This window comes from Nelusetta ayraudi, unplaced genomic scaffold, assembly GCF_046127955.1.
Source record: "Nelusetta ayraudi isolate G7.1 ecotype Tasmania unplaced genomic scaffold, CSIRO-AGI_Nayr_v1 ptg000089l, whole genome shotgun sequence".
Classification (NCBI taxonomy): domain Eukaryota; kingdom Metazoa; phylum Chordata; class Actinopteri; order Tetraodontiformes; family Monacanthidae; genus Nelusetta; species Nelusetta ayraudi.
In genome coordinates this window covers 1906812-1932498 of record NW_027466139.1, presented here as the reverse complement: position 1 = coordinate 1932498, position 25687 = coordinate 1906812, and the positions used below count along the sequence as shown (strand labels likewise).

At 52.3% G+C, this 25687-nt stretch overlaps 1 protein-coding gene across 1 annotated transcript; it reads left to right on the top strand.

The window, feature by feature from the left end:
• Positions 1-228: 228 nt before the first annotated feature.
• LOC142901495 (uncharacterized) lies at positions 229-25037 on the top strand. Its single transcript, XM_076046032.1, has 32 exons — positions 229-1314; positions 1390-1440; positions 1604-1791; positions 1877-1919; positions 2111-2236; positions 2357-2473; positions 2549-2767; positions 2856-3002; positions 3097-3327; positions 3526-3744; positions 3876-4022; positions 4256-4471; positions 4550-4720; positions 4796-5011; positions 5318-5422; positions 5502-5639; positions 6213-6320; positions 6469-6506; positions 6627-8928; positions 9204-9309; positions 13599-14202; positions 15935-16214; positions 17426-17526; positions 17631-18132; positions 18233-19385; positions 19621-19712; positions 19795-19894; positions 19981-20276; positions 20832-21008; positions 21143-21239; positions 21680-21798; positions 21975-25037. The coding sequence occupies exons 1-32, from the start codon at positions 640-642 to the stop codon at positions 24441-24443; spliced, it is 11553 nt and encodes a 3850-aa protein (XP_075902147.1). The 5' UTR covers positions 229-639; the 3' UTR covers positions 24444-25037.
• Positions 25038-25687: the final 650 nt, after the last annotated feature.

Genomic DNA, 25687 nt, shown 5'->3' with positions numbered 1-25687 from the left:
ACATGTTGTGGGAGCTGCTATCTGTGTGTGACCAATTAAATGTTTCAAACACTTTTTTTGTTTAAAAAAATTATCTGATGTGTACGTTCGGTGTTCCGTGCACCCAGCGGCCTTTACCTTTAGATGGCAGTGAAGAGGCACGAAGTGAGGCAGGTCGTTCCCTTGGCTCATGTGACGTCGCGCAGAATGAACGTGCCGACATTAAAATAGACGATTCGGAGTTTTCTGCATTTCATGTCATGATCTGATGATATAATCACGATACAAGTGACCACAAAACGAGATTCCATCCACGAATCGGAGCGTGTTCGGGAGGATCATGTACATGGCACTGATTACCTGATGTTCCACATCCGGGCCAGACGGTGGCGTCAGCACGCTGCGGATGCCAGAGAAGAAAAACTTCCGCCTGCTGCGGTCTTTCGTACCACAGTGCTGCTGTTCGGCCTTTTCTGACCAAAATGTCCAAGTTGTACTGTAGTTGATCTACTCTTTGTGTCATCTTTGATGCTCCGGGTACACAAGAGTCCCGTCGTTAACTGATGACCATCTGCCTGTAAGTTTAAATCTGTTGTCGATCTTTGTGTTCACTCGTTAGCTTAGCTGGCTAGCTAGCTCCCAGCGCTTCTCGGCGGAGCCATGGCGTCGAAAATACGCCCGCCGGGTGACGAGGGGCCTCCGTTCGACTTTGGTCCACCAGGCCGAGGTCCTGCGCCGCCTGGAGGATGGGGTCCTCCGCCCCCTGGAGGCTGGGGTCCTCTGCCGCCCGGAGGTTGGGGACCGCCGCCGCCCGGAGGTTTTAGACCAGACGGATGGGGTCCCCTGCGGCCCGAAGAATGGGGTCCGCCGCCCGAAGAATGGAGACATCTCATGCATGAACGATGGGGTTCAAGAAGTCCACCACTGCCTGCAGAATGGGGACCCCCGCCGCCAGAGGGATGGGGGCCGAGAGGACCTCCTCTTCCTCCTGACTGGGATCTTCGAGGGCCACCGCCACCCGGCTGGGGGCGCTATCCTGACGACTGGCCACCTCCACCAGATGACTGGAGAAGGTTCCACCCCGATGACTTGATGCCACCGCCGGGCTGGCACCCTGAAAGCCCACCACGCCACTGGGGACCTGAGCCCCTTCCGCCGTTGCCCCCTCCTGGGATGCCTCCTCCCGGTCTCCCTCCTCCAGATCCAACTTTCGGAGCTCCCATCCCACCTCCTGGTCTTCCTCCACCAGACCCAGCGTACGGACCTCCCATCCCGCCTCAATGTCTCCCTGCTCCGATGTCTTACCCAGGATTCCCTCCTACTTGGGCCAGAGAGGTGAGCATCTACTGCTGATCTTGCTCCTCCTCCTGGTCACCGGTTCTGGACTGATTCTTGTTTCTGTGTGTGTAGCTTGCTGTGGAGGAAGTTATGCCCAACCCACCACCAGACCAGCCTGAGTGGGTGAGTCTGAACCAGCTGTTTCTCCTTGCAGACGGTGACGTCAGAACCCTGTGATGTTGTTCCATCAGCTTTAGAATGAACTTTGTACTACAATTGTTGGATCTCTAGAAGTCTATCCAATGTTTATTTTCTGTTTCTTGTTGTTGTTGTTTTTCTTCCCCAGATCAAAGCATTGATCTCTGCCCCGTCCACTGAGGTTGTGCCAACAGAGGTCAAAAAACCTGCAGAAGACGCCTCGCCCACTGCGGTGCCAGCTGCCGAGGACCCCACACTGGCCTCCAGACCAAATTCAGTGGACAGAACCAATGTGGCCCAGGCACTGGTGCTGCTCGGAAAGCGCAACATTGACAAGTTGGTGTTTGGTCCGCCTGTGTCTCCTGACTCTACCTTCACGTCCAGTTCAATGTGTGACGTCACCTCTTCTCTGTGTCCACAGGCCTCCTCCAGGCAGGTCGACGGGAACCATCTCATTCATCGGGGTAAGAGCACTTTGTCAGCTGATGTCCAGTGACTCACGTTCACCCCCCGTGTTAAATGAGAAGATTTTGAGTACGCCTCCTGCTGGAGTGTCAACAATTGCGTGTTTAAAAACTTACTATCCCTCTGTGTTTCGATTGTCCTGGCTTGTTGTTGCTGACAGTGACTAACTAAACCCTGCTCTGATCTCCAGCTTAGCTTCGGTTACATCGAGAGAGACGACCAGGAGAGGTTCACCTTTAGCTTCACAGCCTTCTTTGGGAACCCTAACGCCATGAAGCCGGGGGTCCGGGTCCACTTCACCCCCTGCAAGGACAAGGTGAGTTGAGAGGCAGAGGCTCTGCCTCCACTCCTTCCTTTGTCCGAGCAAGCAAGTGCAGCAGATATCTTAAGGTGTCCTTGTGGATGTTCCTCTTCGTTGCTGCTGTGGTGATGACAGGATCCTCAGCAGAACACTCTGATTGCCACTGACGTGAAGGTGGCCCCCGGAGGAACTGAGCACGTGGACACGGAAATCTACGAGGCGGTGGTCAGTCAGCCAATCACAGAGCCTCAGGTCAGTTTGCACTCCCACCCCCCGTTCTCCCACCACCCACTCGGCGGTAACCAAACTCGTTCTGTGGGTCACCAGTCCAGCGGGCGACAGTATCCGGGTCAGGTTCACGTCAACATCGGCCTGCTGAGGACCAACCTGACTTTCGAGAGCCGGGACAGCACGGTGACGCTGCTGAAGAACGACCAGGTTCTCATCAACCTGCTGAGGGACATTGTCACTGAGAAGAGAAGGGCCACCAACATTCGACCCAAGATCCCTTCCACCTTCAGCCACACCGGAGAGACCCGGGAGAAGGTCAGCTAGCAGGGATTGCTCCTCAGGTAACACTGCAGTCTCGTCTTGGCCTTGAACCTTCACACGGCGGCTCGTCTGCTGGCTGCAGGGCATCATTGTCAGCCTGAAGGACACCGAGGGCATCGTCCAGTCCAACCTGCACGGCCAGCTCCCCTTCCAGTTCAAGGAGAACTTCAGCGACGTAGAGTTCACCACGGAGGACGTCAACGAGGAGGTTGAGTTCACAGCCGTTACGGTGAGACTCCGCCTCCCTTACCCGCCCCCTGCAGAGGTGGGGCTTAACCACCCTGCTTCCTCCTGGTTCTGATCTTGTGTCTCTGTGTCTTCAGCTCAAATCAGGGAAACAAGCTGTAAGGATACAGCGGGTGAAGGAGCCGCTACTGCTTACTTTCTGCTCCACTAACAGCACCGTGGCCAAGGACGTCGGACCTGTCAACCTGGACCAGAGCAGTCTGAGGGTGTTGGGGAAGTCCATCCTGCCAACGGACCTCGGGCCTAACTTGAGGCTGGACACGGAGCTCTACGAGGGCATCGTCACCCAGACCATCATCGAGCCAAAGGTGAGGCCACGCCCCTGAATGGCAGTAACGGTGTTGATGACTGATTTACCAGTCGATGGCTCCTCACCCTGTGTTTCCCCAGTTGGTCACACAGGTTTTAGATTTCCAGCTGCTCCTTGTGCTGTTCACACGGTCACAGGGCAGCAGGTCAGCTGATGGTTGATCCCAAGTCAAGTCACTCCTGTGTGTCCTCCTCAGCCCAACATGCCGGGGTACCCGGGCCAGATCCACGCCAACATCGGCCCCATTCGGACCAACGTGACCTTCAGCCACCGCGACTGTCGCGTGACGCTGTTGAAGAACGACCACGTGCTGATCAACCTGCTGTACGACCTTGCAAATGGGAAGAGGCGAGCGGCCAACATCAGGCCCAAAGTGCCCTTCACCTTCAGCTACACCAAGGAGACCAGGGTGCAGGTAATCACCAGTTGGCTGGCGGCAGATCAGAAAAGCCGAACTCGGCGTCGCTGATTGTGTCGACTTGCCTCCGGAGGTCATTGTGGCGAGAAGTCACACTCTACCTCACTTCATTTCTTGCGTCTTTCCAGGGCGTCATCACCTTCCTGGGACCGGAAGAGGGCATCATCAACTCAGATCTCCACGGCGAGCTCCCTTTCAGCACCTGCGAGAACTTCAGTGACACGGAATTCAGCTCCTCCGACATCCACAAGGAGGTGGAGTTTACCGTGGCCACGGTGAGTCCAGGGAGCGGAGTCACACGTTTGGCCCGAATGTGGCTTTTTGCTCGGGACCGAACCTCTCAGCACGTTATCATCTCCAGCCCAGCCTAGTTTAGTCTCGTCCTGTCTAATCTAGTTTAGTCTCGTCTTGACTAGGCTGGTTTAGGCCAGTGCACTACCCTGTTAAACCACAATAAAGCTGCTTCACCTCCACCTCAGTCCCTGGTTTCTTCTGACTCTTCCTGCAGGTGGACAATAAGGAGAGAGCCATCAGACTGCTGAGGAGCAAAAAGGTTCAGGACCAGATCCTCCACGAGCAGAAGCAACGGGAGGAGGAAGAGAAGAAAAGGAGACAGGAGGAGGAGAACAGGAAGAAAAAGGAGGAGGAGGAGAAGCACAAGCAGATGGAGGTGGAGAGGAAGAAGGAGGAGGTGGCGGCGGCGCTGGCGGCTGCCAAGTGCAAAGTAATGTAATGTTTAAAGTAATGTTTCTGAAGAAGACCCTGGTTGGAGGAGTTTAACAGCGACCGTGTTTCCTCGCAGTGGACGCCGCTCGGTTTCAAGTTGAGAGATCCCGACTCGAGAGACGACATCAGCAAGGAGCGCTTCGAGGGCACCGTCCTCCGGGCCATTGGCAGGACCATGAGAAAGACCAAGAAGGTGGTGCCAGAGGACACAGGAGGTGCAGAGGCTGCACCGCTGCTCCTCTTAAAGGTCCAGAAAAACCCAAACGAGAGCTGGCCCTGGTTTTCACCCTGGTGGTCAACTAAGTGGTTCTTTTCCCATCAGGCTAAAATTAAAGAGGAGAAGCTGGACAATGAACATGAAGAGGGAGACCAGAAGGTGGCGATCAAGCAGGAGGAGGAGGAGAAGGAGGTGTCGACAGCAGCTGAAGTGGAGCGGGAGATGGGACGACTGGTGATGACGGTGGCTGGTGAGCAGAAGCTGTTGACCTTCGGCCCCAACGACCTGCTGAGCACCGCCACCATGCTGGATGGAGACAAGGTGAGTGGTAAATCAGGCTTTACCTGCTGGTGGTGGCGGTTGTGCCTGGTTCTGGGCTTGCAGTCGTTCCTTCAGGACTTGTTTTGATTATATTCATAGAGCTAATTTGGACACTGCGCCACCATCGCTAATGGCGCTAGCGTGCAACTGCAGTTACAAATGACTGAAAAGACCTCTGCAGGAACAACCTTGATGGAATCATCACTCTGAGTCCTTGCTACGCCGAGGCGTCTGTCTTCTTTCTGACAGTTGGACTTACTCGATCTGACCTCCATGAGTTCTGACCTTCTGTTTCTAACACCGAAGGTGCGCTTCAAAATCGCCACCCACCGGGAGACCAAAGTGGAGCGAGCCACCGACGTGGAGATCCTCCCCGAGTCCTTTGAGGAGTCCATCGAGCAGCGGCGACATGTAAGAGCTCGTCACAGCTGTGGAGTGACAGCAGAAAAGAGGGACACGCTGTGACTCCGCCCCATTCTTCCTCCTCCAGGGCATTGTGATCGAGTTCTCCAACCAGTCTGGGCTCATCAAGTGCACACAGAACCCTCAGCTCTACTTCCACATGTGTGAGGTGCTGGAGAAGAAGAGGCTGGAGCTGAACGAAAAGGTGGAGTTCAGCGTGGTCCCGGTGAGTTCTCCCGTCTCGGACCGACCATCGGAGAACTTGAGGAGGGTCAGAGGCCAAGCTTGTCTCACCCCCCAATCAGAACTCACATTTGTTTCCAACTTTAACATTTGTCTAAAACAGAAATGAGTGTTGTCTGCCCACAGGAAGTGTTTAAAGACTGCAGCAAGTAGACCCCAGGGGGTCTTTCACTAAACAGGAATGAACAAATGCTGGGCCACCTACTAAGTCACGTACTGAGTCAGTCCAACCCCAGTGCAACGGCATCTCACACTGCCTGCAGTTAGGAGCAGAGCCACTGCCACTACCACTCAAATATTTCATATCCCACTTCTTAAGGTTCGCGGTAGCTAACGCTAGCTGACTTTAGTGCCGCTTTGCTGCACTTGAAAAGGCTGCTTGTCTTTGATTGGCGAGGTCTCTCAGTCCAGAGCGCCGCAGTGTTTTACGCCTCCATTGAAAATGTTTGCATGCTTCAGAGGAACAACGGCAACGTTTTCTTTTCCCTCCATGTTTTGCTATCTGATCCGGCCCGGGTGTTTGTGAATAAACGCGTGTCTCTTGTTGTTTCTGAAGCATGAGACTGCAGACGGAGGCCATCAGGCCATTAGGGTCAAGCGCTTCACAGAAAGTGTTTTCCTCTCTGTCAGGAAACTGGGAGGGTTGGTGGCAAGCAAAGCAAAGGTAACCAAGCAATGCTCACATCTGACTTGATTGTGTCCATTGCTAATCCCTAAGCTGGATTTAACTCTGGCCTCATTTTTCATTAACTAACGCAAGATTTAGCTTGGCATGCCTTTTAAACTGGGCTGGTGTTTTGTCTCATCCGTAGATGACCATCAAGCTGACCAAACCCACTGAGGACTCCGAGTGAGTTCCTTTTTAAACTTGACTCTGTGTGGAGCCTCCTCTGCTTTCTTTTTCCAACATGAAAAGATATTCCCAGAATCCTTCAAAAATTAGAATTTCTTTTTCCTTCTCGTTTTACAGGGCAGAGAAACCCGAGGCAGAAAAACTGAAAGCAGTGGTGAAAAATCTAAGAACACAGGACAAGAGTATCAGCAGATCAGAGAGTGGCTCCAGCCGCCGGCGTCACGGGCGCAGCCGGAGCAGGAGTCCTACTAGGAGCAGGGCGAGGAGTAGGACTCCACCCACAGACCAGTTTGGACGCACGGCTAAAGGGAGCACCGGCGCAGACCGTAGAAGCAGTCGCCACCGACGGAGTCGAAGCAGAAGCCGAGAGAGGTCCAAGAGGCGCAGCAGGAGCTCCAGCAGGAGCCGCAGCAGGAGCCGCAGCAGGAGCAGGGAGAGGAGCGGCAAGAAGAGGACCAAAGTCAGCAAGGAACGGGACGAAGGTTACAAGAGAAGGAGGGTCAGCCCTCCTCCCAGACGAGTTGGCGTCGTGGAAGACGAGCTGGAGCGCAAGAAACGGGAGCTTCAGGAGCTGGACGAGATCATTGCCTACAAGAAGTCCCTGGTAGACCGGGACCCTGGGCAGAGGACCTCGTTCGACTACGACCACGGCAGGATCACCGTCCCCCTGGCTGAGTACAAACCAGTTCGCTCCATCTTAAAGAACAGAGCGGAAAGTTCCGAGTATTTCCACCGACCACCCTACGAAGAGCCGTACTACGACAGAGCCTACAGTCCTTACCAGGAGCGGCACTACGAGGAGCGCCTGGCCGACCCCTACAGGGGGCACCCTTACGAGCGGCCGTATGCTGACCGTCCGTACGCCGACAGGCCTTACGAAAGTCGTGCCTACGGTGACGCTGCCTACGAGCCCCCAGCAGCCAGTCAGCGCTACACCGATCGCTATGATGTTTACGACGAGCCTTATGAAGACCAGCGCTACCGTGAGCCGGCATACTCGGAACGACCCTACGATGACCCGTACAATCCAGCTCGACGGAGCCCGTCTCCCCGTTCCTCCTCAGCCCCCCCCCAGCCTGAAGTCACTTCTGGTGCCACCAGTCAGCTGCCGTTGACTCAAACCACCGCCGCTTCGTTGTCCCAGTCCTCTTTCAGGCCTCCCTCTCCTTCCGATTCGCCTCCGAAAAGCCCCTCCCCTCGCAGGCCCTCACCTCCGGCCCAAAAACAGCCCCTCGACCGCTTCCTCGACATGCTTAACAAAAAAGTGGATGCCGAAAAGAAATCAGAGCCAAGTTATGTCAGTGATGATCTCTTGCCCCACGAGAGGGCGGTCCAAGATGGCAAGGGCTTCTCTCGGATTGTGGGATTGGCTCAAGAGCAGTCCAGCAGCAGTCAAAGGGCACGCATAGAACCGAGCCAAACCTCCGCACCCAGACCTTCCTCAGCAGAGAGAACACGCGAAGAGGCAAAAAGTCCAACAGAACCTTATGACAAGATCCAGAATCTTCTCCGTACAATTGGCCTGAAGCTCAGTACTGGAGACGTGTCCAAACTGGCCAACAGAGCCCAGGAGAAGATGTATAACCTGAAGTCCTCGTCCTCGGAACGAGAGGCCATTTCATCTCCAAAGGAACCGATGCAGTCCAGGAGGATGGGCTCTTTCGATTCGGATCAGACTCACTCGCCATCCCCCGGCAGATCCTCCAGCTTGGAGCCGCTCGTCCAGCCCAAAGCCACCTCCAAGTATGAGGACTTTCTGGACCGCCAAGAGTTTGAAGCTTTAAAGAAAGCACAGCAGCTACAAAGTCTCGTAAAGACGATCGGAACCACGTCCTCCACAGCCTCTTCTGTGAAACCTCCTCCTGGTCCTCCACCTGATCAATACCAACATCCACCTGTACCTTTTAACCTGAACCTCGGAGTCAATTCCCAGAGTAGTTCAGGCCAGAGCTCAGGGATCCTTGGCAAAATTTCCTTAGATCAACGTCACCCTGCTCCGACTCCTCCAGGGCCGCCCCCTGGACCTCCACCTCGGCGGCCTCCTGGCGTCCCCCCGGGGCCTCCTCCTGGACACCCACCCAAACGTCCTTCTGGACATCCTAACTACAGTCCCTCGCCACAGTCGGCTTTGCCTTTTATTTCCCCGCCCCACGCTAGCGTACTGCCTGACTCTAGCAGTTGTTTAACCACAGCAGCGCCGACTCAATCAGCAACACCCAGCATCCAATGCGACAAGCCAACAGCGATCATCTCCACCACGTCGGCCCGATGCCTGAAGGTCATTGAAACAGTCAAGTCCCTGACTGCGCAGCCACCGGCCAAACCAGTGAAGTCGGTGCAGTTCACCTTACCTGCCGACTCTGCGTCAGAATCCAGTCCTCAGAGTGAGGAAGACATCAGGAACAAGCAGAAGGAGAAGGTACCCTCGCCTGTGTGTCTGTGCTTACTACTCCAGGAACTCAGACTTTGTTTGAAATTTCAAGTGGCCGTGTTCCAATATTGTACGTATTTAAGTTACATATAGTAGTGTTGATGAAAAGGTTCTTACTGATTGTCAACATTCTTGATGTCCTTCAATGTGTTCCTCTGTGAGTAGAAGTCCAGACACTTTAAGGCATCGTTCACTGCAGCTTTTGAGATTAGGTTTCCTGAGGGGACCTGAGCCCATCTAAGCTGCATGTGCTTCTGCTGCAGCTGGACCTGTACAATCAGAGGATTCAAGAAAAGAGGGAGCAGCAGTATAAGGAGATGCTGGCCTGGAAGAAGGAGAGGAGCAAGGATGCTACACTGGTAGCTCCAGGTATCACAGCCTTTTCATACTAAAGCATTATCACTTTTGTTTAAATTACACATATTTCTGTTTAAATCCTCAGTTAACTCTGCATCCTCGCATATTTTACCTCTGCTCTTCAGCACATGACAATAAACAGGAAAGGTAATCCTTCTTTTCTTTCACTAGTCGTGTCTTTCAGGGCAGCTTAGCTAGACTCTAGCTTTAGCTCCCGACAAAACAATTTTGAGAAGTAGGGTCAGGGTGACCTCTGAGTCCCGTGCTAAGGTCCACAGTCTGGGTCTACTGCACATGAAAGGTCTGGAGCAGGCTTTAGAATTGTCTTTAGTGCAGGCTAGCTCTTGCTTAGCTCTTCTAGAGAAGAAAAGCAGTGACATGTTGACAAAGACGAATCACATTCAGCAGTAGGAAGTCTGAAGGAAAACCTCCTCACCGAGGTTATGCTGCCACTAGACTTGGAGATGCTAACACCACTTGAAAGCTACTAAGTGTGTGGTTACGTGTCTTCAGGCAATGGTCCAGTCCACCCCGGACCTGTTCTGGGGTCTAGCCTGAATACTACAACAGAAATAATACTGGACCACTGCAAAGCACCCGCAAAGATTTAGAACTGCTGCAACTTATTTAGCTAGTTTACTTTGAACAGCGAAGAGAAGTACACCCTGCGTTTGTTCTGTCAGGAAGTCCCTCAACAGTGACCGCCGAGGGTCTTCACAGTGCAGCTAGCGTCAACTGGTTTTGTTAAGCCTGGATTTGCAGCAAGCTCAGAATTCAGTGACAACTATAAAGAAACGGGAAAGCCAAAAGTTCCACTGCCAGTGAGTAGCACTGCTGTAAACATTCAGCAGATTATTCTCGACCCACTTACTCAGCGCTGGTTATGAAGCTTAATGTGTAGCTAAAACGGGAAGTGTGAAAGATATGAAGCTGCTGCTGGTTTGTTTAGTTTGATCGTTTTCCTCACCCTCATTTATGCTAACATTACTCAAAGTACTGCTAATATTACTGCTAGATTATGTACCGGCAGCATTTCCACAGTACGTGTAGCGACCCGCCTGAAACCATCGATCACTCACCGCAGGTTCTAGGGGTGCTAGCGATAGAGGGCGTGCATTCCCTCTACCGCGTACAGATGTGGGACGCGTTACCTGCTCGTCCCGTCTATGATGCCCGTTTCCTCTACGATTTTAAAGCAACCATCTCGGCCCATCTCACGTTTCCAGCAGGTTCTCCTCAGTTGCTTTGGTCTCAGCTGACTGCAGGTTCTACTGCATCAGAAGCAGCATGGATTTACATTGCCGTCGCTGCCGCAGCTACATGATATTGCAATGTTTAGATCCAGTGTGGCTAAGCTAACATTAATATTCAGGTCATTGTGTCCAGTATTTGATGGTCGTTTGTAGGTTATTGAGTCATTTTGCCAACGCGGGCCTGCAATCGAAACACTGATCAGGTGATCTGAGTTTGTTGTAGATTGAATTACATTTTCTATTGCAGACCACTACTGCCAAGACCACTGCCCTGCTTTCTCTCGCAGCTTCCACCGTAGATCCGAGGTCAAAGGTCACTTAAACATCCCGTTTCATTTTTCATCTCATTCAGAGTAGTCAGCCAGTTTTTTTTTTATATTTTTATTTAAATCTTTATTTAATTAGGCAAGTTATTAAGAACAAATCCCTGTCTGCTGCTACTGGTTTTGATCTTAGCTCATGTCCCTCTTGATATCAGCCAGATTGGTGTGTTTGTAAGAGAACAAAGGTTTGTATCCAGAAGCGATTTGTTATGATGACTAATAAACTCCAAGAGAAGAACAAGATTTTCTACATCTCGGCCTGAGTCGTCCCGCCTGATTCTAAAAGCACCTCAGTGAGTTCTGAGTGAAAAAAAGAGTGATGGGTAAGTCTCATCTCATCTGTTTGAGTCACATCTCAGATTTGGAACCACGTCTGCAGAAGGTCTTGTGATTTTGGCCAAGTTGATAAACGACTGTGAAGCGAGTAGAAATTGTTGACTTTGAAATGTCATTCTGACAACTTCTGATACGGTTAGCGTTCCTATGAATATTTTAGCCTTTAATGCTACATTTTTGTCAACAGTGAGCCTCAATCGTCGCATTTTAAAAAAAAAACATTGACATCTAAAAACCGAATAGTCTGTTTTTTGTAGAAATGTGAAGCTAATGCGTGAAGTGATTCGTCCACAGTTAGCTTCTATTTTGGCAACCGTTAGTTTTTTTGCGATGTTCTGTGCAGCCCGGCTCTATTTTTTTTTCCCCATTAAATTACTTCTGCAGATTTAAGCCTCTAGTCTTGATGAAAGCGAAGTTAGCCCAAAAGGCTAACCTGTCCACTGTCCCCAACCCTAAAAGCCCGTTGCTGTCACCGTAAGTCGGCAGATACATTCATATTAAAGCCGTGTTTCGTAGAGTTGAAATTCCAATTCCAGCTGATTTGTTTATTAAAGGTTGTTCCCCCCTGATTTCAAAAAATATCGTAATGTAAGTCTGTGAAGGTTCTAAGCCGTCCAGGTCATCGCAGTACTCGAAGATGACGTGAAGGTAACTGGACCGGCTTTGGTATTTTAAAGAAAGAGTTCCGCACGTTTAGCCACCAAAATCAGTTCATGTGCCTTGAGCCAGTACTTCACCTCAAAGTACTATTGTGATATAAAGTGACCGTTGCTTGATTGAAGTTATGTTCATCAAATTTCATTTAGCTAATTTTGCTGGGTAAAACACTAGTAATGGAAAAACCTCTCAACTATCGCTCAAAGGTTTTGACGCTCTCGTGAGGAGGTTTCTCAAACATGTAGATGATCGATAGATGGAGGAATGTCGGCAAAGTGTCATGGAAACACTTTTTACGCATTTTCACGTCCGTGGACGTGAAGTACGGGGGTCACGTGACCAGTCGGCGTGTTATGATTGGACGAAGGAGGAGGCAGAATATTTTTTACAAGTAATCAAAGAGAAAAACAGAAGAACCATTCTGGAGATGCAGAGTTATCGCAAAATGTTTTGTAGCTCCGTCCTCCTCAAAGCTCGGGTCTTCCGGGACGAGATCTCACAAGAATCACAGCTTATGCGCTTCACACCGTTCAATTGAAACACCTGCAAATCGCAATTGTACTTTGTCGAAATTTTAGAAATATTGCTTTTATTTTGCGAAAAAACTGTCATGGAAACACAGCTCGTGACGCAGGTGGGAGATTGTGATGCTTTTCCCTTTGTTTAGTGTCCATGCGAACGTCGGTCGCTCAGTCTCATCGGGCCTCACTGGATTTGCTGCATTTTGACCTTCAGACATAGAACCAGCTCCAACCATCCGGCCATCATATTTCCCAGCATTTTTTGGTTCCATCATTTCAATGGCAATACACCATCTTTTGCGTCTCTAAGTTAGATGACTGCCTGAAACACGCAGCTCAGGCTGCAACCAGAGACCACATCAGTGTGGAGTGACCGAGGTGAGATCCAGGGTGGCGTCTGGCAGCCACACGAGGAAGCAGTAACTTCTGCTTAAAGCTTGGCCCGACAGATTCTTATTGCTAGTTTTTTCTCTCCCTGTTATTACTGTAGAATGTTTACATAGTCAGAGTTCTTTCCAGTTCTGTTTCTCTGATGATTTACCGGATTGTGGAGAACGAACTGAGACCAAGATTCAAGAGATTTCCTTGCAGCTTCTCCTCATGGACTCATTCTGAGTTTTCAATAAATAAACCAGATGTTTGTAAGCAACAAGTAAGCATGCCCACTGCATGTGATCGTAATGTTTTACATTATTCAATGTTTGGCTGTTTGCAGAATTCCAGCTAGTATATAGACAGGCGATTTAAAGTTGCTGCTAAAAGTCGTCGATATGGTGCAGAATTTAGCTTGTTCTTGTTTGCCCGAATGCCCTTAAGATTGTGACAGTGAAGGTAGGTGATCGTTTTGATCTCCTTTGATCTCAGACTTTGTGATCAGTTTGATAGTCATTGATTTAAAAATTGAGCATGTTTGAAACATTGGTACCACTGTAATTTGACAAAGATTCCTGTCATTTATTCATTATTTTAATGTTAATCGGTCGATTAGATTAGGAACCGCTGCGATGTGCCCTGTTGATATTCGGCTCAGACTTGCAGCTGTCTGGGCAGGGATCATGTGACTTCAAAACTTTAAGGTCTCAGGACCCGGTTGTCTCCTTTAGCAGATCTTTGTGGGAACAGCCAGAGCTTTGATTTTGGCCCTTGGTCTTCAAGGAGAAAAAAATAACTGACAAAAGATTTTTTCTGTTGGCATTCCATCTATTCTTTAGGTCGGTTGATGAGCAGTGAGCCCAAAAATGTCTGGATCTGTGGCCACTCGCTGGTCTACTGGGCCGAGTCGCGGGCCAAGTCTCCGGAGGTAGGTGTGCAGCTGGGCATGGACCCCAGCAAGGTGACCGTCTGGTGGAAGGGCATTCAGGGCATGACATGGCCACAGCTCCTGCCTCAGCTCCACCAGCTGAAGATCACTTGGCCCAACCCCGACGTGCTCATCCTGCACCTGGGCGGCAACGATCTGAGCACCGACAGTCCCACCAACCTGCTGGCCTCCGTCAAGAAGGACCTGACCTCCATGAGGAGCATCTTCCCGCGCTGCATCTTGGTGTGGTCCAGCATCCTCCCTCGCAGGGCGTGGCGCCACTCCAGCGACAGCCAGGAGGTGGATCTGGTCCGAACGACTGTGAACCGCAGGATTCAGAACATTGTCTCGGACCTGGGCGGAGCCTCGCTGTCCCACGACAACATCAGGTGCGGCACGAACACAGGTCTGTATCGAGCCGACGGCGTCCACCTGTCGCCCAAAGGCATCGACGTTTTCAACCTGAACCTGCAGGACTTCCTGGAGAAGTGGGAGATGTCCTCGGAGAAAAGCTGAAGCCGCTTGGAACTTCCTGTTCCTTTTAATTTTGCTTTTAGTTCTGGTTTGTAGCTCCCCAGGTGTCACTTGTGTCATTTGAGTAATAATAATGATAGTAAGTATCTCATAAACTGACCTGCAGCATACATGTTTTGGGACTTTTTGATGTGAATAAAAACAGTTGTTTTGTCTGTATATCTTCTCAGTCAATTAGTTCAAAATAAAAGTTCAGTTCTAAAAATTCTTCACTCATTTTATTTAGTGCTGATGCAGCGTGAAAAAGAGGCTTTCTGAACTTCCTATTGAACACAGTACAATATACATCATGTATCATTTACCTTTGTGAATCGTCAATGACATGTCGAGTCAAATCAGTTGTGATGTTTTTCTTCCACACACGCAAAACAGCCAATCAGAAACTTTCTTGACTGGGGGTGTGGTCGTTATGGAGCAGGTGAGTTGGAGCAGGAGCAGGATAAGAACTTTGTGCACTCGGCGCCAGTACGTGGGAACAGGAAGTGACCTTTCAGGACATCCTGCAATGTGTCAGTCAAAAATGTGACTTCATTTCAAATTTACTTCAACGCAAAAGACCGTCACAGTTCACAGTCCGCCCGAGCTGAGCCAATAAAGTCATGTCCAGTCTCCGTTTCAGCAGATTCAAACAAAAAGTTTTTATTACACTGCTTATGCAAACGTCTTGAACTCTGGGAATGAACCACGTGCAAATGTAAACGCCGTTTACTGCTGGTGGAGATGTAGAAACATCTCGTCGACTTCCGCATCTGGGTCTTCTCGTGAAGCTGCTGGTGGGTCCTGGTTCTCAGGTCCACCAATGACAGCTGCATTCACCCTTGTCCAGCCGCCATTCACTGTATCTGTTGGACGACCAGGCGAGTTGTTCTTTTTGTGCAGGTTCCAACTGGTGAGACAAGGAAGAAGCCACGTGCTGGAGAACCAGTCCGAAATGTTTGACTCGTTCCAGAATGCTGAGCGGTGCCGCTGGGCCCTGAAGACTAGCTCGGCCTGACTGTCGGTGCTGGTCTAATCTGACTGACTCCTCCAGCTGATGAGACCGACCTCCAGGACAGAATCTCAGATTCTTACACATGAACCACTGCGATTTAGCTCCAACTCTGAGAAAGGCTCAAGATTGGACTGTCAGTGTTGTGAGCCACAGGTTCTGCAGGTCAGTGAACACACCATCCCTTTTTCTTGTTTTCAATTATTGGAATATTTATCCTCCTGTTGCACTTTCTGTTCGAGATACTTTGTATATGTATTGGCCTCTAGGGGGCGGTGGTGTCATTAATATCTATTTATTTCTATTAAAGGCTCACTGAAGTAAATATATCTGGCGTGTTTGTGTCTTGGTCCTCCTCGGGGCTCCATTTCTGTGCAGTTCACTTAATAAACACAGTCACCAGTGTCACCTGCACTAGAAAACTGTTGATCGGCCACACACACACACACACACAAAAATGTCAACATGTTCCAGGGTTCTGTTCTGAGAAGGCCCGGAAATTCTGACTGAATGAATTCTGGATCAGACTGAAATTCCAGGGCGCCCTCTGCTGGTGGGTGATAGTTACACAGTGTTTACGGTTTCCTGAGAGCAAAGAAGACAAATTTTTATCCAGCAGAGAGCGGCGATGAGTCACCGCCCCGGAAGCCGCGCCGACGGTAGGAAGGCGAAGAAGAAGCTGCGAATTGTGTTTGCGCGCTGCTGTGAACCAACTGGTCCCATAGCTGCCGCTGCAAGTGGTCCACAGCGACCATGTACCGAGGTCGCCCTCCGTTGAGAGGAGGCTACCCGCACCCGTACGATAACCGAGGTCCGCCGCCCACGAGGTTCCACGCAGCAGCGGACTACAGGGACGACCGGGAGCGAGCTCCGTATCACGTCAACTACTATAACCACGGTCCCCCGGACTCGTACCACCGCTCCCCGCCGCGCAGGAGGTACCCTTCCCCCGGCTCGGGGGGGCACCGAGGCAGAGAGTACTGGGCCGGCGGTCCGCCGAGAGAGGTGAGTGATCCGGACTGTGATGCTCCTAGAGGCTGGAGGTAGGTGTGATGCCGAGGGCAGCGTCCATCGGCCCTCCTACCCGGGCGGTTTGTTGGATTTTTTTGGGGGGGTTAAATGAGCTGCACTTATATAGCGGCTTTTCCCAGCATCTTTACGGTACCCCAAAGTGCTTTACAAAGGCCTCTCATTAACCCATTCACACACCAATGGCAGTTTGTGTTATTTTTTGTGGTTTGTTTTTGTTTTCAAACCTTCATTTAACCAGGTTAGTACCATTGAGACACAATTATTTCAAATTAAATCTGTGAAAGAGGACTGCAGCTTAGATACATTCAAAACAGCAAAGGATATATATATATTAAAAAAAAAATACAGCATTAAAACTTGCTCACATCACACAACGCGTGCACACAGACTGCAATGATATCACCAATGGCCAGCAGCTGCCAGCTAGTGTGGTTCCAGTTAAGGATGCCAGTGTTAGGTCCAAACGTCCTGAACTGAATCATTACCTTATGTCTTGGTTCAGTGAAGCGGTTAAAGCTTTGAACTTTGCTTTAAGTGTCTGTCTTTCATGGTGACAGAATGTGCTGAAAGCCGGAGGACCGGCCGGCTAAACGGTCAGCAGCCGTTAGCACAGGGGATGTTTAGAACGAAGCGAGCCGCCAAAGCTGCCTGCTGAACTGAATCAGAACTGCGGACATTCAATAGAAGAAAAATGCTGAACCAACTTTAAATAATTATCCACATTGATCAAGATTTTTGAATTCAGTTCAGCTTCAGCATGTGAGTGAGGGCAATGTCACTCCTTGTGACCTGCTGGGCAACTGAGCCATTTGGTCAACAAATCCTTTAATTTTTCCAGTTCTAGTGATGCATTCTGGTCAATCTTTTCCACAACACTCATATTTAATCCAGAAAAATAAAAACGCAAGTCTTCTTTCTATCATGTCTAGCCAATAAAGTATTGAAATTGTTTAATTGAATTGTGTGTCCTGCAATATAAACAAGTTCTCTATAAATATATATATTTTAAAATCCCTTTTTTTTTTATATAAAAAGGGAATCTGCCCACAGGGCCTTGACCCAATCAAAACGGGTCGGGACCCACCAGTTGTGAAAAACTGCTGCAGAGAACCGCCGATCCCATCACCAACTCTCTGCTGAAGCCCTCAGACCATCTGATGGCCACTGTGTCCTTTGTATTACAGAGGTCTCCGTCGCCTCATGGACCGGCTCCCCCGAACCACAAGCTGGTGATCACCGTGGGAAACGAGCTGACAGGCCCAATGGCACCACGCCATCATGATAGGTAAACTATGTTTCCACTGGCTCCTGGGCTGCTGGGCGGAGTCAGCAGACCCGGGACAGACTGAGTCCTGCCTCGGTCCTGAAGTCCTTGCTCTTTGTCCACAGAGACCACAACCCCCGACAATGGATCCAACACGCTCACAGTCGAGACCAAAGTCCGGACCGGAGACGGGCCAGGAGCCGGGGGCGAAGCAAGAGCCGGCCTCGAAGCAGGTCCAGGTCCAGGGGGCGGAGCAAGAGCCGGCCTCGCAGCAGGTCCAGGGGCCGGAGTAAGAGTCGGCCTCGCAGCAGGTCCAGGTCTAGGGGGCGGAGCAAGAGCCGGCCTCGCAGCAGATCCAGATCCCGGGGTAGGAGCAAGAGCCGGCCCCGCAGCAGGTCCAGGTCCAGAGGGCGGAGCTACAGAAGAGCGCTGAGCCGGGGTCGGAGCATCAGTAGAAGCAGCAGCTCGAGCCGTGGCAGCAGTGCTGAGGGCGGGGACCAATCAGAAAGAGAGTTCAAAGAGCTGGAGACGGCACGGCGCAGGAAGGAGTTGGAGGAGATGCTGAGTCTGGCGCCAAAGTCCATCCTGAAGAGACGAGGAGAGTCCTCAGAGTTGGCCTCCGTCAGGGTACGCTCACACACTGTCACACATACCTTTCACAGTGGTGGCGGTCAGAGTGTGCGGGGCCTGCTGACAGTTGTCTGGGCGTGTCTTGTCCTTGATCCAGAGCACCGACTCTCCCAGAGCTGCAGAAGGCTCCAACACATCTCCAATGGCCCAGCAGCTGCTGGCAGCCTTCAAAGGTCTGGAGCCCCACAAGGTGGCGCTGATGCTCTCGGAGCTGCAGTCAGACCCGCAGATGGCAGGACGGGCCGGACTTGACGCCGACATCCAGGAGGTCCTGCAACTGTTGGGGAGACCTTCCGAGGCTCCGGCGAAGGCTGCCGCCGCTTCCGAGGACATCCTGGACGAGGAGGAGTTCCTGTATGGAGACTCGGAGCGGCCCGGGTCTCCCATGCCGGCCGAGACGGTCAGACACCACAGCCTGGACCAGTGCGCTGAGGTGACGGAGGAGACGCTGTACGGGGGAGGAGAATACCACCCGCAGAAGTACGGACCTCTCAGTCAGCCGCAGGCTCCGCCCACCCCGGCGGAGACGGAGGCCAGGGTCGTGAGCCGGCATGCCCCTGTGGCCCAGCCAAAGTCTGCCAACCTGCCGGGGATGGAGCCACTAGAGGAGGGCGAGCGCCAGGCGCTGGAGGAGTACGAGAAGATCCAGGACCTGCTGAAGACCATCGGCCTGGACCTGGGTGTGGCCGAGATCGGCCAGATGGCCGCCAGGACCAAAGAGCGGCTGCATGGACATAAGTCGGCACCACCGCCCAAGACGCCCACACGTTGCAGACGCGACTCCTCTGACGGCTCCAGCCACAGTGGACACAGCCGGGGTCGGAAGAGGCGGAGCCGCAGCCGCCGCAGCAGCAGCAGCAGCAGCCGCAGCAGCAGCAGCAGCTCCAGCCGCAGCTGCAGAGGGCGCAGCTGGAGTGGCAACAATGGCGGCGAGGAGGAATCGGCACCGCCCACGTCTCTCCAAGAACGAGAGATGAAGGTGGAGAGGAGCGACGCCAGTCAGCCCCACCAACCCCACCCTGGGGAGCCCATCCCCACCTTCCCCCCTCCCCCACAGGTCCCGGCCATGATGGCGCCCAACTATCCGCCGCCGCCGCTGGCGTCGTACGGCCAGTACGCCAACTACCTTCCCTACATGCACCAGCAGTGGCCAGCCATGTACCCGCCCCCAAACATGGGCCTGCCCCACCGAGACCACTACCCCCCTCTGCTGCCCTACAGCCAGGCAGCCCCGGAGTCAGGTGTCAAAGGTCAGTGGTGGAGTGAGTGTGGCCTCTAATGCTGCTGGTCAGAGTAGGAGTGGCCTCTCACGCTGCTGGTCAGAGTAGGAGTGGTCTCTAACGCTGCTGGTCAGAGTAGGAGTGGCCTCTCACGCTGCTGGTCAGAGTAGGAGTGGTCTCTAACACTGCTGGTCAGAGTAGGAGTGGCCTCTCACGCTGCTAGCCAGAGTAGGAGTGGTCTCTAACGCTGCTCGTCTGACTTCAGGTTTTGCGGCGAGCCACGTTCAGGACGGAGAGGAGCACCGGCAGTGCAGGAGAGCGTCTGAGGAGGAGAACAACCAGAGCCAGAAACAGAAGGTCCTTCTTCTCTGCCCACCGCTGGCGCTAGACAGGAGGGTCTGGTCAGGCCAAACCAAACGCTGCCTTGTGTGTCCGTCAGGTCCTGGAGGAGAGAGAGAAGCTGAGGGAGGATAGGGACGCCCGCATGAAGAAGAAGGAGTATCTAATCAAGGAGCTGGAGACGCTGAAGAAGCAGCAAGGTGACCTCACACTGAAACCATCCTGTCCTCTCCTGCTGCTGCCAGGCACCGGCTGGCTGGCTTTCATCCGGTGTACTTATTTTCAGGGGAGCTGCTGAGGAAGAAGCGGCGGGAGAAGGGTGGCCACAAAGATCCTCTGCTGCAGGAGATCAGCCACCTGCAAGAGGAGGTGATGGCTCAGATCTCCAGCCTGCACAAGGAACACCAAGAAGCAGAGAAGAAGCGCACTGAGATCGACGCCGTGGCGCTCATCCTGGGCCTGAGCCCAAGCGACCGGCCCCGAAAGGGCAGCCAGTCGTCCGGGCAGCAGGAGGACAGAGCGCCCCCACCGCCAGGTCGCAACCGGGAGACAGCCAAGAGTCCTGAGAGGCACCAGCGAAAGGTAAGATACCGCGGCAGGAGCTCCAGCACAAAGTTTGTCCATCTGACGCTGGATTCAGTCCCGTCATAGAAATGCCACCCTGCGCGTTTGAGCAGCATCAGATCAAAATAGAAGCCGACCTCGCTCTTTGGCCATGCTGGTAGCATAGCTAGTGCACCAGTTTACCTCTGTCAGACGTCCAGTTAGCATTAGCCAGCAGTTTACCTCTGTCAGACGTCCAGTTAGCATTAGCCAGCAGTTTACCTCTGTCAGACGTCCAGTTAGCATTAGCCACCAGTTTACCTCTGTCAGACGTCCAGTTAGCATTAGCCAGGATGTAAACTGCGTCACAGACGGTCTTGCCGTGTCCTTCGCTCCCGTGTGTCTTTTGGAGAGACGGTGCTTCAGTCTGTGACATTATTGCGTTCGCTCGTCGCCCTGAGTTTTTACCGTCTGGGAGGCTGGCGTTCCACCAAGGTAAGAAACTTTATCTCCTGGCTCTCTATTTTTGTGAATGGACTGTTTTCCCCTGGAGGAATCCTCTTCATGCTGTCCTCTGTATCGCTTTCCTGGCAGACCCCAATGACGGCGACCAGGTCGTCACCGGTCAAGCCGCCGGTGGCAGTCCAAGCTCCGCCCCCGGAGCCGTTTGAATACTATGATGCCGGGAACCACTGGTGCAAAAACTGTAACGCCACCTCTGGTTCCATGTTTGACTTTTTCACACACTTGCACAGCAAAACACACCGAAAGGTTTGTGGCCGTTTCTTCATCTCTGTTCTCGTCATCTCATCTCTGCGAGAGGTTTGACCTTTGCACCGATGGAGTCTCGCCAGTCTGTGTTGTGTTCCTTCACTCCAGCTTGTCCCCTCCCCTCGTCTCCTCAGACTCTGGACCCCTACGACAGGCCCTGGGCCTCCCGCACTACCACCAAGACTGTGAGGAACGTGGCCTCAGAGGAGAAGCTGACCAAACCGGCCAAAGGTACTATGATCTGGGCTCAGTGCTGCTGCTTGTAGACCAGCCTGATGTGGAGGCCCTGAATTCTGTAGCATCTTGTATTTGCAGGTGGAGCTCAGTGGATCTGTGCTTCTCATAATGAAAAGATTGTTAAGCCAGTTGCTGGGGGAAGACAGTGGAGAGTCCACCTCTGATGTTGTTTTCTTTAATGCCCAGTGCACATCAACGTACATGCGGGCAAACACAACCGCAGGCTAAGCCCACTGTGGCCGAGCAGATGCGTCAGCTGCTGCTGAGACATTAGACCAGGCTGCAGACGCTCTCTCCTCACAATGTTGTCTTTAAGCGTCCCTTCCACACACACACAGGTCTGGCAAAGCCGCGGGCCTCAGGTAAACCTTGATCTGCAGGTGGTTTTAGCACCGGCCGAGCCTTTCAAGTCCACCGCTTGTGTTTTGCTGCAGGTTCCGAGTTCTTGTTGCCTGTCAGAGGGTTCTTCTGCGTGCTGTGTCAAGACTTCTATGGAGATGCCATCTGTGCAGAAGAGCACGTCACCACACATTGTCACAATGAGAGATACAAGGTATTTACCTGAGCAGGAGGAGGAGCCTGACCGACTGACTCCAGTAGCCTGGTCCTGCCTGACTGGTGGAAAGATGTGGTGGTGACATCAGATCAGTCCAGAGTCAGTAGCTGGTCCATTTTGCTCTGCTCGGTGTGTCTTCCACGCTTCCTCACACTCTCGTCCTTCTTCCACAGAAACAAATGTGCCAGAATCCCTTGTATGAGCAGAGGAGGAACCTGGACCGGCAGGTGGGATTCTCAGCCGACGCCTCCGCCACTGGCAAAAAACATAAACTGGAGGAGGACGAGGAGAATGACACTAAAGACAAGGAGGGAAAGTTCAAACCCAAGAAGCAGAAGAAGGACAGGGAGAGTGACGCTGTCCACAAGGAAGACAAGTCCAGAGTCCAGGAGCAGGACCGCAAGAGCTTGGAAGCAGAGGACAAACACAAACACGGCAAGAAGGATGAGAAATACCGTGACAGGAGGAGAGATGAGGACCAGCGACACGGTCAGAAAGAAGAGTCCCGGTACCGCCACCAAAGGGATGAGCAGGACCGCTACGAGCGTGGTAGATACCCCGGAGCCAGAGAGGACCAGGACAAGTACAAACCTGGAAAACATCCCGGTCCCAGGGGCAACTCTGACCGAGAGCAAGACAAAAGCACGGCCAAGGGCCAGAAGGACACTTTCAGGAAGCCGGACCTGGGAAAAGCGCCGGCCAAGCCAGAAGCCGCTAAGCCAGAACCTCCGGCCAAGCCCTACGAGCCACCCAAGATCATTTGCGGTCCAAGTCCGGCCATGAGGGCCAAGCTTCGCAAACAGAACCAAGAGGCGTGCAAAGCAGCTCCCGCTGCCGCCACTCCTTCCTTTGGAAAGTTCATGTGGAAGAAGAAGGAGAGCGTTCTGGCAAAGGAAGCACAGAAAGCGGCCGTGGAGTTCCTCAAAGATGACGAATCCCCGCTCGGCCAGAATGTCAAACAGGATGATGAGGGAGACCCCTTTATAAAGTCTCTGGCTTTTGCCAAGCAGATTGCAGAGCGCCTGGGGGGCCAGCAGAGCACGGCTCCTCCCATCAGAGGACGGATTCGGCCAAACCTCCCTGGTCCCGCTGCCGTCCAGAGGAGAACGGCCTCGATGGGCAAACCTGCGCCTCTCAACACCTTCCTCTCCCTCAGAACAGAGAGCACTTGCTCACCACAGCCTCCTCCTTCAAAAGATGACCCCATCTTCGCTGAACCGGCGCCTCTGAAAGCTGTCCGCCCCACACTCCTCCCAACTCCCGTCCGACCCCCGCTCTTCCCGACGCCAAGGACAGCGTCTACAAAAGACTTTCCAACAGCACTTGGTCCTTCCGCTCACCCTGGAAGTGGTCCAAATGTGCTGCCACAAGCTGGGAAAGTTGCCACCAGTGAAGCCCGGCAGGCGGCACCACCTGCTGTTTTTCCTCAGGCAACCCACGCTAAAAGTGAGCCGCCACCCGTAACAAGACCGACACAACGCGAGACTGATTGTGCACCTGAAGCGGTCAAGGCCAAAGCTGCAGCGCCTGAGGCTAAACCTGTCGCACCTGAGGCCAAACCTTCACCACCAGACACCATCACTATTGTGCCGGACGTGGCAGCTCCTGGTGTCCCAGAGAGTGAACAGACTCGGGTGGTGTTTGTCAAGCCTCCACCTCTGGTGACTCTGGGGGATGGAGCCCGGAGGTCTGAGAAACCCAAGAGTGGCTTGGCTGCAGCGAAAGCCCAGGACTTGTTTGGCATCTGGTACAGCAGCATCGGGCAAATAGGCTCCACCTGCATCACCAAGCCGGCGAGCAGCGACGAAGCTAATGATGCTATCAAGAAGGAGAGCTGCCCTGCTGACCCTCCCATGCCACAGGCCCAAAGTCAAGCTGAGCCTCTGAACCGGCCCCAGCCTCCAGCTGTGACTACACCACCAGACCCAGAGGTTTGTGATGGTCCTCTACCAGCTCCTGACATCCAGATAGCATCTGTGTGGTCATTAGAGCCGAGCCTGACAACCGAAGCCCCTCCGCCTCAGACAGCTGAGCCACCATCTTTATCACAACACCTACAACCCAGTCTTCAGTCCCAGGTAGAAGTCAGCCCACCAGCCACCGCCCTCAGCCCAGAACAAACCCCTCCCTCGTTAGAGCCGAGCCTGATACCTGAGGTTCCTCCGCCTCAGGCAGCTGAGCCACCGTCTTTATCTCAACACCTGCAACCCAGTCCTCAGTCTCAGTCAGAAGTCAGCCCACCAGCCACAGCCCTCAGCCCGGAGCTAACTCCTCCAAGGCTGCCCACACTCGCTGCTCCAAGCCTAGCAGAGCTGGAATCTCATGTCCCAGATGTTTCCAAAGTCAGCCCTAAGAGTAAAGGCAGGGGAAGCTCCAGTCCGCCACAGCCTGTCCGTCAAACCAGATCCCAGACCAGGTACCAGACTCGGCAGCAGCAGCCTAGCCAGTCTGAGCCGGAGACTAAATCCGCCTCAGGGGAGTCTGACACAGGGGTTTCAGACCCGAAGGAGCTCCCGGAGGATCCAGGCCATCCTGAGTCTGGCTTGCAGACAGAGGAGGTGGATGAGGTGCCCCCAGAAACCTTGGAACTCCCATCTCAAATCACCTCCCTTGATTTTCAGTCAGATTTTAACTTTGAGTGAACCGGGGTGATACTACTGATTTTTACTTATGGGGCGTGTTGAGACAGAAACCACATCAGTCCTTTGAATTGTCGGCCGTGATCAGAAGCTCCCACCAAACTAACCTGTGTTTTGTGAACCAGGTTAGTAAAGGTCTGTTCCTCGTCCTGCTCTGCTGTCTGGTTACTGGTTTCTTTTCCTGTCTGTCATTAAAACATGCTGCATGGAACACAACACAATAGAAAATATTATCTTCTTGACAAAACAACCACATCAACATGTTTGTTCGCAGTCTCAGACTCAAAACCAATTCAGGCCTTTTGACATCCATCTTACCTGCATGCAATGATTGCACGCAGTCAAGATGGTGTCAGTCTGCCTTGAAGTGATCTTTGGTTTATCTCTCATGTGTATGCTGTCCGCACCAGTCACAGAAAGCGTCCCACTTGCCTCCTACCTTACCCACCCAATCCCGCTTTTAAGGCAAGCGGAAACCAGATGTAAGACACTTCACTCTCCCAGGCTCGCCAGCCGTTTTATGTGCATGCACATAAGTTCTATTGTTGTGCAGGGTCCAGATCGGCAGCAACGTGAAATAAAACAAGTGGACATTTCTCCATGATTGTAGTTTTTTGCAGGCACACAACTTTTATTTATAATCTCTGGACTTGTTTTGAGTTTCGCCTGATATTGACTCAAGCCTGGAAACCGACCTTTATTTATTGACCTCAGAGTAGTGTAAAGACCGACACTGTGTGTTGTGTGTGTGGAAACACAGGCAGACACACACACTCTGACCACAGCTCCTGAAGTCTGAAGGTCACCGACTCCATCCAACAGAATGTCACTTCCTGTTCAGACAATGTGCTTTATATTCATTACGCTTCAGTCTTTTTAAAGATGTTCAGAGCTACCAGTTACAGAAGGGAGTCCATTACGGTTGTACCCAACACCGGCATTCTATTGATTGGCCAGCAGGGACTGTCAGAGTTGGTTGCAAAAAGACTAAAAAAAAGAATTGGCTGTCAGTATAAATTCACACACTGTTACAAACTGGTTTTACTATTTTTGTTGCTGGTAAAAAAAATAATTTGCCAATTGGCTCTTGTGTCCATTTTGTCTGATTTGGTCTACTCTTGAGTAAAAATGGGGCATGGTTAGGTCGGTGTTGGGTGCACATGCTCCAGTGACTGCTCACCCCCCCCCCCCCCCCAAGACTGCCCACACATCCAAATATGAAATCTTCGACTTTCAACACCAAAAAC